The sequence below is a fragment of the Rhinatrema bivittatum genome, chromosome 2 (assembly GCF_901001135.1).
Source record: "Rhinatrema bivittatum chromosome 2, aRhiBiv1.1, whole genome shotgun sequence".
In the NCBI taxonomy this organism is placed as follows: domain Eukaryota; kingdom Metazoa; phylum Chordata; class Amphibia; order Gymnophiona; family Rhinatrematidae; genus Rhinatrema; species Rhinatrema bivittatum.
In genome coordinates, this window is record NC_042616.1 from 538,012,221 (window position 1) to 538,026,662 (window position 14,442).

The 14,442-nt window shown below is 42.4% G+C and overlaps 1 protein-coding gene across 1 annotated transcript in view; it reads right to left on the minus strand.

Moving 5' to 3' along the window:
• Positions 1 to 14,442, minus strand: part of ZNF236 (zinc finger protein 236) — a 531,902-nt gene that overhangs the window by 276,826 nt on the left and 240,634 nt on the right. The window contains 2 exon segments of the mRNA XM_029590848.1: positions 10,066 to 10,167; positions 10,438 to 10,688. Of these exon segments, the coding sequence (XP_029446708.1) occupies positions 10,066 to 10,167; positions 10,438 to 10,688 (353 nt within the window).

The following is a 14,442-nucleotide window of genomic DNA, read 5'->3' on the forward strand; positions in this document are numbered from 1 at the left end:
AAGCAGAGTTGCTTACCTGCAACTGGTGTTATCCCAGGACAGCAGGATGTAGTCCTCACATATGGGTGACATCAACGATGGAGACCTATCATGGAAAACCTCTGTCAAAGTTTCTAGAAACTTTTGACTGGCACACTGAGCCCACTGAGCATGCCCAGCATGCCATGATCCCTGCAGCCACAGGGGTTTCCCTTCAGTCTCGTTTGTAGCAATAAGTACGAGTGAAAAAATAAAACAATAAAACGGCAACGGACCCAACTCTGCGGGGTGGCGGGTGGGTTTCGTGAGGACTACATCCTGCTGTCCTGGGATAACACCAATTACAAGGTAAGCAATTTTGCTTTATCCCAGGACAAGCAGGAAGCTAGTCCTCATATATGGGTGATTAGCAAGCTACAGGCTGACTCATCAATAGCATGTAACTCGTGCAACAGGCAAAACTACTGAGGTGCCATTGACTAAGATGAGGCAGACTGAATCACAGCAAGCGGTTGTGGAAGGAGTTGGGTATCATACTGGAAATAGATTGCACCCTCATTTTTCCAGACAGATTGGCCAAAGGCAGAGTTTTGTCTTCCTTCTTTATCCAAGCAGTAATGAGCTGCAAATGTGTGCAGAGAACTTCAAGTCGCAGCTTTGCAGATGTCTGCGATAGCTACTGAACGGTAGTGTGCTATGGATGCTGACATATCCGTGAGTGCGCCTTTACTCGCCCCTGGAGGGGAAGGCCTGCTTTCTCATAGCAGAAGTCGATACAGTCTGCTAGCCAGTTGGAGAGAGTTTGTTTGTCCACTGCAACTCCTGGTTTGTTTTTGTCAAAAGAAACAAAGAGTTGGGTGGATTTCCTATGGACTGCAGTGCGGTCTAGGTAAAAAGCGAGTGCACGTTTACAGTCCAAGGTGTACAAAATTCTCTCGCCTTGGTGAGAGTGAGGCCTTGGAAAGAAAGTGGGCAAGACTATGGATTGGTTAAGGTGAAAATCCGTTACCACCTTAGGCAGAAATTTGGGGTGAGTGCGGAGAACCACTCGGTCATGCAGGATCCTTGTATAGGGTGAGTATGTGACAAGGACTTGTAACTCACTGACTCTCCTAGCAGATGTAATGGCTACTAGGAAAAGGACTTTCCATGTAAGAAATTTTACATTACAGGAATGCAAAGGCTCAAACGGAGATCACATGAGCCTTGCAAGAACTACATTAAGGTCCCATTCCGTAACCAGTGGTCGAATGGGAGGCTTAAGTTGAAGTAAGCCCCTCTTAAATAGACTCACTAGGGATTGCGCTATTATTGGGGCATCCCCTATACCTTTGTGGTATGCCACAATGGCACTCAGGTGTACACGCACAGAAGCAGACTGGAGATAGTCTAATAGAGATGGAGTGGGACAGGAGAAAGGGTCGATACCTTTTTGAGTACACCACTTGGTAAATCTAGTCCACTTGGAAAGGTAAGATTTACATGTGGAGGGCTTTCGTGAAGCTACAAGAACCTTAGCGACTTGAATTGAAAGATTGAGCGGTTGTAGGATCAGGCTTTCAACATCCAAGCCGTCAAGGCAAGGGTTTGTAGGTTCGGATGGTGTAACCTGCCTTGGTTCTGAGTTATAAGGGTGGGCCCTGTGCCCAGGCGACTTGGTTCTCTGATCGAGAGATCTAGAAGTATGGGGAACCATACTTGTCGAGGCCAATATGGGGCTATGAGGATCATGGACCTGCTGTCCTGTTGCAGCTTCACAAGAATCTTGGCTATGAGCGGAATCTGAGGATACGCGCATAGAAGTCCTGTGTTCCAGGGGCGAGCAAAGGCATCCCTGGGGAACATTTGTCAACGGCTGTAGAGGGAGCAGAACCGTTCCACTTTGTGGTTTATTTTGGACGCAAAGAGGTCGATGGTTGGGCAACCCCAGTGTTGAAAGATTTTGCTCGCTACACAGGGATCCAGAGACCATTCGTGGGGATGGAAACATCGACTGAGATTGTCTGCTAGGACATTTTGTATGCCTGTTAGATAAGTGGCCCTGAGATGCATGGAGTGTGCTAGGGCCCAGGCCCAAATCTGCACTGCTTCTTGACACAGCAGATAGGAACCTGTGCCTCCTTGTTTGTTTATGTACCACATTGCTACTGTGTTGTCTGTCTGTATCAGCACAGTCTTGTGTGAGAGGCAGTCTTTGAAGGCATAAAGGGCATATCATATCGCTCAAAGTTCTAAAAAGTCGATTTGACACTTTCTTTCGAGTGGAGTCCATGTAACTTGAGTCTGAAGGTTGTTGATGTGAGCTCCGCATCCCAAGTTGGATGCATCTGTGGTTAAAGTTATTTGAGGAGCCGGCTGTTGGAACGGTAACCCGGTCCGTAAAGCCAGTTGGCCTGTCCACCATCGAAGTGAGAGAAGTAACTGGTTGGTGACTCGTACTAGGGATGACAGAGGCTGAACAGCTTGAAGCCACTGAGACTTTAAGGTCCATTGAGTCCTTCTCATGGCTAACTTTGACATAGGGGTCACGTGGACTGTAGATGCCATGTGGCCCAGAAGTGTAAGGAATTGATGGGCAGAGGTGAAGTTGCAATTGCTCAGGGAGTTTGCAAGATTTGCTAGGATGTTTGCACGGTCGCTTGGAAGAAAAGCTTTTGCGACTGTGGTGTTGAGGTCTGCTTCGATGAAGGTGAGGAGTTGAGACAGGTTCAAATGTGATTTCTGATAGTTGATTAGAAATCCCAGGGAATGCAACAGGGATATGGTGCTTCTCAAGGAGAGCTCCTTGTTTGGATGGATTCCTGATGAGCTAGTCATCTAGGTAGGGAAAAGCATGAATGCTGTTTTTTCTGAGATGTGCAGCCGCAACTGCCAGGCATTTTGTGAACACTTGAGATGCTGAGGCCAGTCCAAATGGAAGGACTCTGTATTGAAATGTCTTTTTCCCACGATGAACTAAAGGACAAATTAGAAGAAGAACTAAAAGACATAACACTTAATGATTGTAACTCAGCTACAGAACTCTGGTTAGACTCAACTAAAAAAATAGCCGATGAAATAAACCCCATCAAAACAATAACTATCAAAGAAACAAAACAAAATAACCACTGGCATAATGCAAAAATAAAAGATGCAAAAAGAAAGCTCAGAAAATTTGAAAAAATCTGGAGAAAACACAAAACAACTGAAAACCTAACCAAATTCAGGAAACATTTAGCTTTCTACAAACAACTGATCCTTAATACTAAAAAAGAATACTATTCCAATAAAATAGAAAAGTTTGCCAATAACCCAAGAACCTTATTCTCCATAGTAACGAAGCTCACACATGACAAACAAGAATCACCTCAAAGTCTTCCTGAATCAAAATGCAATGAATTAGCTAAATTTTTTAGTGACAAAATATTAAACCTAAGAAACAAAATCCCCAAAAACAGCAAACAAGCAATCGTAATGCAAAAAAGAGATGTTAACATATGGTCCTCATTTATACAAATATCAGAACAAGAAGTTGAATCAATGATAAAAAATATAAACCCTGCTCCACACAAAACCGATACAATACCAACAACTGAGATAAAAAAGATTACCAATGTAATAACCCCAACACTAACTAATATCATAAACATATCCCTAACTGAAGGATTAATGCCAGATACACTAAAAGGGGCAATCATTAAGCCAATCATCAAAAAGAAAAACAGTGACCCATTAATCCTCATTAACTACCGCCCAGTCTCAAACCTTCCATTTTTAGCTAAATTAATAGAGAAAACAGTACAGAAACAGCTAGCTGAACACCTAGACAATAATAACATACTGTACCCTTCACAACACGGCTTCCGAAAACACTACAGCACTGAGACATTACTTCTCTCACTAACACATAACATACTAAGAGGTTTTGATAACAGTAAACATTATATCCTTATAATGCTCGACTTATCTGCAGCCTTTGATACAGTAAACCACAAAATACTACTAAAAAGACTTGAAGAAATTGGATTATGTGACAAAACAATAAACTGGTTCAGATCCTACCTAAACAACAGGTTCTTTCAAGTCCAGATAAAAAACACATTTTCAGAAAAATTTAAACTTGAAACAGGAGTACCTCAGGGTTCAGCGCTGTCTGCTACCCTCTTTAACATATATATGCTACCCTTATGTCATCTGCTGGCAGGCCTAGGGATAATACATTACATTTACGCAGACGACATTCAATTAATTCTACCAATAGACGACACAATTGAAAAAACATTAAGTCTAGCTAACATGTACCTAGACATAATTAAACAACTACTAAACCAGATGGAACTGGTTATCAACATTGACAAAACTGAATTCCTTCACCTTGAAAGAAAACACTAAAATCATTCAAACACCGATAACCCTAAGAAATAACAAAAAAATTGAGCTAGCCGAAAAAGTAAGGAATCTGGGAGTAATAATGGACCCAGAAATCAACCTGAAGCAACACATATCTATAAAAGTAAGAGAAGGCTACGCAAAACTTATGGTCCTCAGAAGATTGAAACCATTACTCACACCTGCCCACTTCAGAACAGTATTGCAAACACTTATCTTTTCTAGCACTGACTACTGCAACGCACTCTTACTAGGACTCCCAAGCGCATCGATAAGACCACTCCAGATACTTCAAAATACTGCAGCCAGAATACTGACGGGAAAAAAGAGGAGGGACCATATAACCAAAACTCTAGCAGACTTACATTGGTTACCCATCGAATACAGGATAAAATACAAAGCCTTATGCACCAAACACAAACTAATATATGATAAAGAAGCAGACTGGCTAAACACAGCCTTACGAGTACACATTCCACAAAGAAACCTCCACTCAGCAAACAAAGCACTACTAACAATCCCTTCAGTAAAGTCAGCAAAATTAACCCAAGTGAGAGAAAGGGCTTTATCATTGGCTGGGCCCATACTATGGAACACGATGCCCCCTGAACTCAGATTACAGAATAATCTCAAAACTTTTAAGAAAAATCTAAAAACATGGCTCTTTAAAAAAGCCTTCACTAAAGAGTGTGGAGGGTAGAGAATGAAAGTACAGGGTAATGCAGATGAGAATGAATTTACTCAATCCTACATTTAAGAAGTAATATATCAAAGCGATAGCAACTCAATAATATACCTGGACTTGACCAACATTACTCAAATAATGATTTTATTTATGAAATTGTAACCAAACTTTATTGGCACCTGTTAGAATGTAAGATATCCTACATTTACTTACCTTAGTCTATGTGCCTATTTGTAAACCGTTGCAATGGTATATAACTTAGCGACGGTATAGAAATGTTTTTAAATAAATACTTTCGATGTTGTGGGGAAATGGGAATGTGAGCGTAGGCTTCTTGAAGGTCCACAGAACAGAGCCAATCTCCTTGTTGCAATAAGGGAAGAATGGTCCCTAGGGAGACCATCTGGAATTTTTCTTTTTGAAGAAATTTGTTGAGATTGCGGAGGTCTAGGATGGGGCGGAGACCAACTGTTTTCTTTGGAATTAGCAAATAGCGGGAGTAGAACCCTCTGCCATGTTGAGATCGGGGAACGGTTTCAATAGCCCTGGTAGTCAGCAGGGTGGAGAGTTCTGACTACAGCTGAGATGTTATACCGCTGTGTGACCACAGAGGAATGGGTGGAGAATCAGAGGGTAATGTTTGGAATTTTAGACAGTACTCCCGGTTCAGGATGGCTAACACCCACTGATCTGTGCTGATGAGACTCCATTGGTGTTTGAAGTAATGGAGCCGACCTCCTACAGGCAAGTTGGGTTCGGGGTTGTGGAAGAGGCTGCTGCTCTCTGGTATTCCTTTCAGAAACCAGATGCTAGTCCTGTTTGTGGGGGTGGCTGAGTTTTTGCCTGTTTTGGTTGACGTGGACATCCTCTCTGAGGTTGACTGAAAGGGCATGTTGAAGAAGTAGGTGGATACTACCTACGAGGCCGATAGAAGGGTTTTCTGGTATCCTGTCTTGTGGGTTTCCGCAGCGAGGATAGTTGGTTCGATGGCAATCTGGACAACTGGCAGAGTGTCTCATGGTGATCTTTAAGTAGAGAGACAATGGCTTAGATCTTTTCTCCGAAGAGATTGTCTCCAGTGCATGGGAGATCCACCAGCCTTTCTTGGACTTCTAATCTGAGATCCAAGGCCTTCAGTCAAGCCCACCTTCATGCACTGATTCCAGCAGCTGATAGACAGACGGGCAGATGTTTCAAAAGAGTCATATGCAGCCCGTACTTCATGTTTGCCTGACTCCAGCCCTTTGTCAATAAGAGTGTTGAGTGACACTTGCTGTTGCTGAGGGAGAGTATCCGCTGTGTTTTGGACTTGTTTCCACAAGTTCCTCTGATATTGCATCATATATAACTGATATGCCGCAATACGGGACACAAGCATGTATCCTTAGAACACTTTTCTCCCTAAACCATCCAGAAATTTTTGTTCTCTTCCTGGAGGAGCAGATGAATGTGATTTTTGCTTCTTTGCTTTTTTCTGAGCTGATTCAACAACAAATGAATAATGTGGCAATTGTGGTTTTTGAAATCCTGGTGTATGTTGGACCAGATATGTTCCATCTGTTCTTCTATTAACAGCTGGCACAGAACAGGGATGCTCCCTTAGGCGATGCTGGAGTTCTAGGAGTACTTCATGGATGTCACCATGACCTCTTTTGGTGATTCTACAAACTGGAGGACTTCAAGGGTTTTATGTCTGGTATCCTCTTCAGCAAGTAAATCAAAAGGAATGGTATCTGCCATTTCCTTTATGAAGTGTTGAAAGGAAAGGTCCTCTGGTGGGGACTTCCTTCTTTCTTCTGGTGGAGAAGGTTCAGATGCAACAGTATCAGTATCAACATCCTCCCAAGGACTGTGTTGAGACTGGAAATGGGACCCAGAAGAATCTAAAGGATCCTTTGGAAGAGGATGCTTTGTCATCGATGCAGATTTTGATGGTTGTTTTGGAATCTGCTTTGGTATCAATGGGAGGCAGAAAAGGCATTGACGGGGAACCGAAAGGCATCAATGGCACTGATGGGAACCGATGATCGGCATCACCCGATGGACCAGGCTGTGGCATCGAGGGCATCGATGGAATATGGGACTTTTGTAAGCCCGATGGCCCTGTAACGGATCAGAGTCTCCAACATCGTCCTTAGATGAGCCTGGAATGGGTATGGCTGGAGTCATCGGTGGATGTTTTGGTATGGATGGTGTCGATGGAGGCATCGTAAGACCCATCGATGGTATCGGTGCAGGTGTTGGGAAGGCACCGATTAAGGCATTGAGTCTTGTGAGAAGAGGGGAAAACATCATTGGCTCTGGTGTCGGTGCCGATGGTTGTATCGGTGTCGGTTGAAATGTTTGTAATGCTTCGATGACTGCCTGTTGAATCATGGAAGTCACTTCTTCCCTGGAGACTGGGACTGGGTCCACTGTTGCAGGAGAAGGTAAGACTGTCGCTACTGGCACTTCCACAGCAGAATATGGTGGCACAGTCTCTGACATCGAATGGAGAACGCCTCGGTGTCTCAGGTACAGAGGGGTATAGCGGCTCTTGTACCCGGACCCATTTTGTCATCGGCTCGACGTCCTTCGATGCCGATGTAGACACCGATTCTCCTGATGGAACGGAGTCAGAATGGTGCAGATGGCGTCATTTCTCTCGATGATCTTTGCTGGATATCAAAGAGGACATTATTGAAGATCCGGATGGGGTCGGTGACGGACGGTCATCGGACTTTTTCTTTCCTCGATGTTTTTCAACAGAGGAAGGAATTTTCTTCAGTGACAACGTAGAAGATGATGATGGAGTAATTTTTTTGAAAAGTTCCTCCATTTTATCCAGTCGGGCACGCCTGCCCTTCGAAATCATCTGAGCGCAGGTGGAACATGCACGGACATCATGGCCTGATCCCAGGCAGAGAACAGAGATGTCATGTGGGACTGTAATCGACAGTGTCTGGGGACAATTATTGCATCTTTAGAACCCCGTGGCCATTGTAATAATTTGTAGGCCAGGTAATGGTCGGTGGCCCATGGATACTGAAGTAAAGTATTCGGAATAGACGGAAAAAAAAAGACTCCAAAGAGTACTCACCGAACGGAATGTCGAAGGGAGACCCGAGAAGGGAATTTTCTGACAGAAAATATTATTATTCCGTGAGGAAAAAATTGTGAGAAAACTCACAGAGCTCCTTCAACGCGAGGCTAAAAGCAGCACGGAAAAAAAGAGACTGAAGGGAGACCCCTGTGGCTGCAGGGATCATAGCATGCTGGGCATGCTCAGTGGGCCCAGTGTGCCAGTCAAAAGTTTCTAGAAACTTTGACAGAAGATTTCCGTGATAGGGCTCCATCGATGAAGTCAGTATGGTATCCTAGGACATCAGTATCGATTAAGTCAGTATGGTATCCTAGGACAACCGTACTGCTTGTCCTAGGATAATGAGAGAACCTAAGAATCTTAAAACAAAGTATAGACTATTAAATACCGGTATTTGTTATATTATTTTACTGTTACTTACTGGAACTTCTCATTTCATTTGAGATATGTTATTCTTTGCTTATGAGTACTACCTATGTAAACTATCAAGATTTGTTGATTAATAGTTATGAATGTTATTTCTGTAAACCACTGTGATCATTACATGGGAATGACAGTATATAAAATTACTAAATAAATAAACTAGAAGTCCTAGCACAGAAATGTAGGCACTCACGTGACCAAATTCATCTGGCAGGCTACGCAGGGGAGCTACGCAGGGGAGCTAGGAAGCCAGATATTCAAGATACAGCTATACTAGTGCTTGTAGCTATTTAGATTATTATAAAGATTGGTATTCTTATCTGCCCAAGATAGAGTATAAATAAGGAAGTCAACAAAATCTGTCCTGAATAAGGAAATATATCTTACAAGAGGTCACATTCTATGGCTGACAGCTAGAATACATTCTTATAATATGGACAAGAATAACTGGGCAGAATGGACTGGTCAGTTGATCTTTTACTACTATCTTCTCTTATGCCATGTCTATTTTTTATTTTTTTTTTACTTTTTTCTATCATGATGATTATTGTTTTTCTATCTCCATTTCTGATTTTTCCTTGATTCACTTCCCCATAATCCAATTTTCTCTCTTTTTTTTTTCCTTACTATTTTGCCATAAGGCTGCCTTTCCTATATTTCTTCTGTTCTATTTTCTGTCTCATCAGTGCAACAGTTGCTAATGTGCCCCTCTGGGAGGATGGTCATTTTATTGCCAGTGTTTAGGCATAAGTAGCTTCAACCAGTTTTTAATGCATATTAACTTTTCTACAGCGTTTCTTTTTCTTTTCTGTAGTTTACTTACCCTAACCTCTTTTTAACTAATGAGTAAGCTCAGCTGACAGAGTTCAAAGAAAGGCTGGCATAAAAGTTAAGCAGCTGCAAGATGATGGTAGACTGACACTTATCAAAAAATTCCTCTGACTGTCCATTCATTTGTCCCTATTCTCTCCATCTGCCAGGTTAGGCAGCAATGCCTGCCAAATATGCTCAGCAAGTGTTTGGTCCCATGAACAGCTGCCTTCCTGTTCCTCTGTTGATCTCTGCACCAGTTAACTCCACCAAGTGATGGTCCAGTGACAGTAAAACTAAGATGAATTTTCCTGTCTCTGACAGTTCAGCAGTAGTAAGAAATATTGTTTGAAGTGGGAGCGACCGTATGGTAATGTTTGATCAGCCTTCTCCCCTAAGAACAAGTAAGTATATTATTAATTTCAAGTACTTTTCTTTCTCCAAAGTCTAGTGAGTGAAATGTTCCAAAGCACCCTATTAGTTTCAGGCTCTACAGCAATGGGCAATATGGTGACTTACTGTATTAATATAGTTGCTTTTGACATTCTTAAAGTCATAAGCAGTACCTTGGTGACTAGATTTCTGCCATCCTGTTTATAACATAGTACATAATTCACAGTAGAAAACACCTTAAAAATCTATAGAAGAATAAAAATTTGCCAGAGTGATTACAACCGATTAAAAGCACAAAAATAATAGTCTATTGATAATGACCAACCTTGTGCTAAACTTTGCTGATCAAATGATTGTTGTGGTATAGTTTGCTGCTCAAACTGATTTATATTGTCCTGTAGAGCATGCTGAGATGTCACAAATCTATCTGAAATCAGAAAAACAAGTTAGGGTGATGGGAAGAGAAAGAATTTAATAAAAAGGTATTGAATATTACCAGCATCTGCACTAACTGTAACATGTTGCAATAAAACCACACAGCACCAAAATCTCTTAAACATATTGAAACACACCACAATCTCCAAAACATTTTTATATTTTTTCATGGCACCTATAAGAAAATTCTGTTCTTTTCAAAACTAAAATGCTTGCAATCTACAATCAAATACCAAGAGTTTTATTGCTCTCAACATAGTACCTTCCTCCTGATCCAAAGATTGTTCAGTCAATCCTTGGCCTAGGGTAGTTTCTTCTGTGCCTACTACTTGCTGCGGTTCTAGTTCTAGCATAGCTTCGTGACCTGTACCAACAGGAACTGTTTGCTGGAGATCATCACTCTCTATCTCCACCTGCATCTGAGTGGATACATGGATACTTTGCTGGTCTACTGTGGAATCATCTATAGAGGATGCTTGCTGGTGCTGCTGGAGTTGCTGGGCAAGTTCATACCTAAGAATGAAAAAATGGTGGAAATTAACCGCGTTAACTGTGCAGCAAAACTAAAAATATGCCCTGGTCTGAAAAATGTATGCAACATTTTGAGGTCAATATTGAGCAGAGTGGCAGGTAGTAAGTTATTCAGGTAAACTTAACTGGATAACTTAAGTCAGAGTATTCAGTTAGATAAGTTTCCTGCTAAATATACCCAGATAAGTTAAAGTTATCCAGGTAAGTTAACCCAGACAACTTTAGTCCTGCTCTCCAGCATGACCAGACTTATTCTTATAAACTTAGCTAAACAGCGCTGAATATCAGCGCTACCTAGCTATATTTAAGAATCACCCCCTGCACGTCCTCTTTTATCCAGGTAAGGTTCAGTCGGCTAAAACTTGCTTATTCAGCAGTACTGAAAATTCAATTAAAGAAGAGATAAATTAGATTTATTTTGGAATGCTAAGGAGCCAAAATGTGTTTTAACTTAGCAATCTGAAGGGGAAGGCACACAGTCTCAAATTAAGTTTAAAAATGGGGGTAGGGGGAAGGGATGCTACCGAGCCATCTCCACATATGGTTACATAGCCACACTTTTCTTTTTCCCCATGCATTCAAAGAAGAACTAACAAACCCAAAAGTAGTAAGATTATTTCTTGGCCTTATGCATAAATTAAGCCTTGCACATATACATAACAAGCTGCTTTAACAATGGGAAAGAGGGCTTTTTGAGGTTAGTGTAGCTACACTATTGCAGATCTCCAGCTGCACATTGTCTGTATGGTCAAGAGAGACTTTAGCAACAGTCATAAATTGAACTGGGGCAGATGGTCACAAGAAATCTGGCAAGAAATATATGACACTAACTTCTCAGAGCAGAAGATAATGGTCTCACCATAACGAACTCACTGATGTAAGCAGAGAGTCCCTCTGATCAGCTGATAGCCAATCAAAAGTGGTCAAGCATAAAGCCTGGCAACAAGTAATACCACTCATAATGTTAAGTGGGACTATCTTGCCTGGGGGCATAAGATAGAGATACTGGAACTTCAGATTGCAACAGAACATCAGACACTGAAAAACCAAGGAAATCGGAGAGCGGAACCGTAACAATCAGCCAGAGACACACATTCTACTGAAGGTTCACCTGACTACCATGACTCTGAGAAGCTGAATTTTGGGTGAGGTAAGTCCTAATGGAGCAAGTCATTGTTTAGGGATGCAGAGCTAACCACTCTAAGATAAGCAAAGAGGGGTGAAAGCTTTGTCAATGGATCTTGATGAATCATTTTTTCCTCATTATTTTGTACCCAGTAGAGAAGTCTGGCCCCTATGAAGTCCAGCTGAGAAGATGGACAGAGATGAGACTTGGAGTAGTTGATAACAAACCCTAAAGTCTGTAGTGTCTGTACTGTCAGGGCCAGAGCATTCAAGGCCCCTGTGCAGGAATCGCTTTTGACCAACCAGTCGTCTAGGTATGGGAAGACATGCACCGACCGATGCCTGAGACAGGCGGCCATAGGCCAGCCTAAAGTGCAGCACCCTGTCCTGGTAATGGTCCTCCCCCAACACAAAGCAGAGGTACTTCTGGTGGCTGGGGAAAATGGCTATGTGAGCTTAAGCCTCTTTGAGATTGAGGGAGCAGAGCCAGTCTCCTCTTCTGAGGAGCGGGATCAATGTGCCGAGACCATCTTGAACTTTTCTCTTGCGAGAAACTTGTTCAGTGCCCTTAGGATGAGGATGGGGCGCAAGCTGCCATTCCTTTTCAGAATGAGGAAATACCTCAAATAGAACCCTCGGCCCTGCTGATGGCGAGGGACCGGTTCCACTGCACCTGCTATGAGGAGGGCAGAGAGTTCCGTTTGAAGTACGACCTGCTGGACGGACAAACCCAAAGATGGACATGGGGGAGAGGCCTCTGGGAGTTGATTGAAGTTCAGACGGTACCCCTGATGGATGATAACAAGGATCCAGCGGTTCGACGTGATCTTTTCCCAGCAATGGGCTAAGCGAAAGAGCCTGCCTCCTACTGGGGGATCTGGCACCAGGGTACGGTCAACTTACTTCCGCTCCCATGCTGCCAGTCAAAAGTCCTTGTCAGGGGCTTACTGGGGCGCCAGCTGGGGTCTAGGTGCTCGCTATTGGCGAGGGCAGCCCTTGGAGCTGGTGTGAGGTGTGCATGCCCTGGAGGCCGGAGGATATTTCCTCTGCCTGTAAAAGGGCTTCCGGGACCCCAGCCTGGAGGGCTTCCTGGCCAAGGCTGGGGCGTCAGAAGCGCTGGCGGAAAGGTGTTGAAGGGTCTCATGATGATCCTTCAATTGCGCTAATGCATCCCAGAATTTATCCCTAAAGAGGTTTTCACCTATGTAGGGGAGATTGGCAAGCCATTCTTGGACTTCTCTGGGCGCTGATGCTCTGTAACTTAATGGATACTAGCTGTTCCTGGACAGGTTGTTCCAAGGGAGGCAGTAAACTTTGGCAAAGTTTGATCACTACCGACTCACAGTCCATAAACGCAGACGTCTCCAGCACTCCTCTAAAGCACAGGCTATTCTGCCGGGATCTATTTTTAAAATCCTCTAGTTTATCTGAAAAGCATGCACATTCCAACTGTAAGGATTTGTGCTCAGTCTGCAAACAGCGCATCCCTTTGGCCTATGACTCAGTTTTGTTGTCCGTCATATCTAGATAGCGGCTCGAATCAGAAATTTCCTCTTTTTTTTTTCTTTATTTATCATTTTCATATACAAACCAAACATCAGTTTGCAACAGAAATACGTGGTCTGGACAATTTCAGCAAAAATATAAATATAAGCAGTAACAACTCAACTCAATCTTATCATTATGCCATTTCCACTATAATAATACAGACAGCAATTTAGAAATTTCAACATGAGGCAGAAATTATTTGGGAGATAACATCCTAAATTGTTATTTAAAGTACAGACTTAACATAGCACACCTGCACTTTTCTATCTGTTTCATTAACTAGATACAGTGGAAGAAGTGGCTAGTTTCCTTTGTTCCACAAAGCTTTTTAATTGTTCAGGCATATAGAAAATAAAGAGATCCTCCTGTTTCCTTATCATAAGAAGAACATAAGAAATTGCCATGCTGGGTCAGACCAAGGGTCCATCAAGCCCAGCATCCTGTTTCCAACAGAGGCCAAACCAGGCCACAAGAACCTGGCAATTACCCAAACACTAAGAAGATCCCAAGCTACTGATGCAATTAATAGCAGTGGCTACTCCCTAAGTAAACTTGATTAATAGCCGTTAATGGACTTCTCCAAGAACTTATCCAAACCTTATTTGAACCCAGCTACACTAACTGCACTAACCAGATCCTCTGGCAACAAATTCCATCAAACACTTACATGGGAAACGTAGGGTAAAAGAGAACCCCAAAGATATTACTTCTTGGCGAAAGGCAAGAAAGCCTTTTCGCCGGACCACTGTGGTTATTGCTAAATCAGGGAAAATCTTAACCGCTTTATCAAAGAACATGATGGGGTGTTAAATAAAATTATGAAAAAATATTTCAGTAAAGTCCATAGGACTGGAAAAGTTACTAATAGAGTACCCCAATCAATAACTGGTAAGGCAGAATTTTCAAGAAAATTTGTAAGATCCCCTTGAAACGGCATTTCAGACCTGTTATTTACATTTTTTGATTTCAGAAGAAAACAACAGATTAACCATTGGAAGATCAACTTCAGTAAAGCCAAGCTTTTCTAGCAAAAACTTTTTAACTGTTATTGACGGTACTTCCC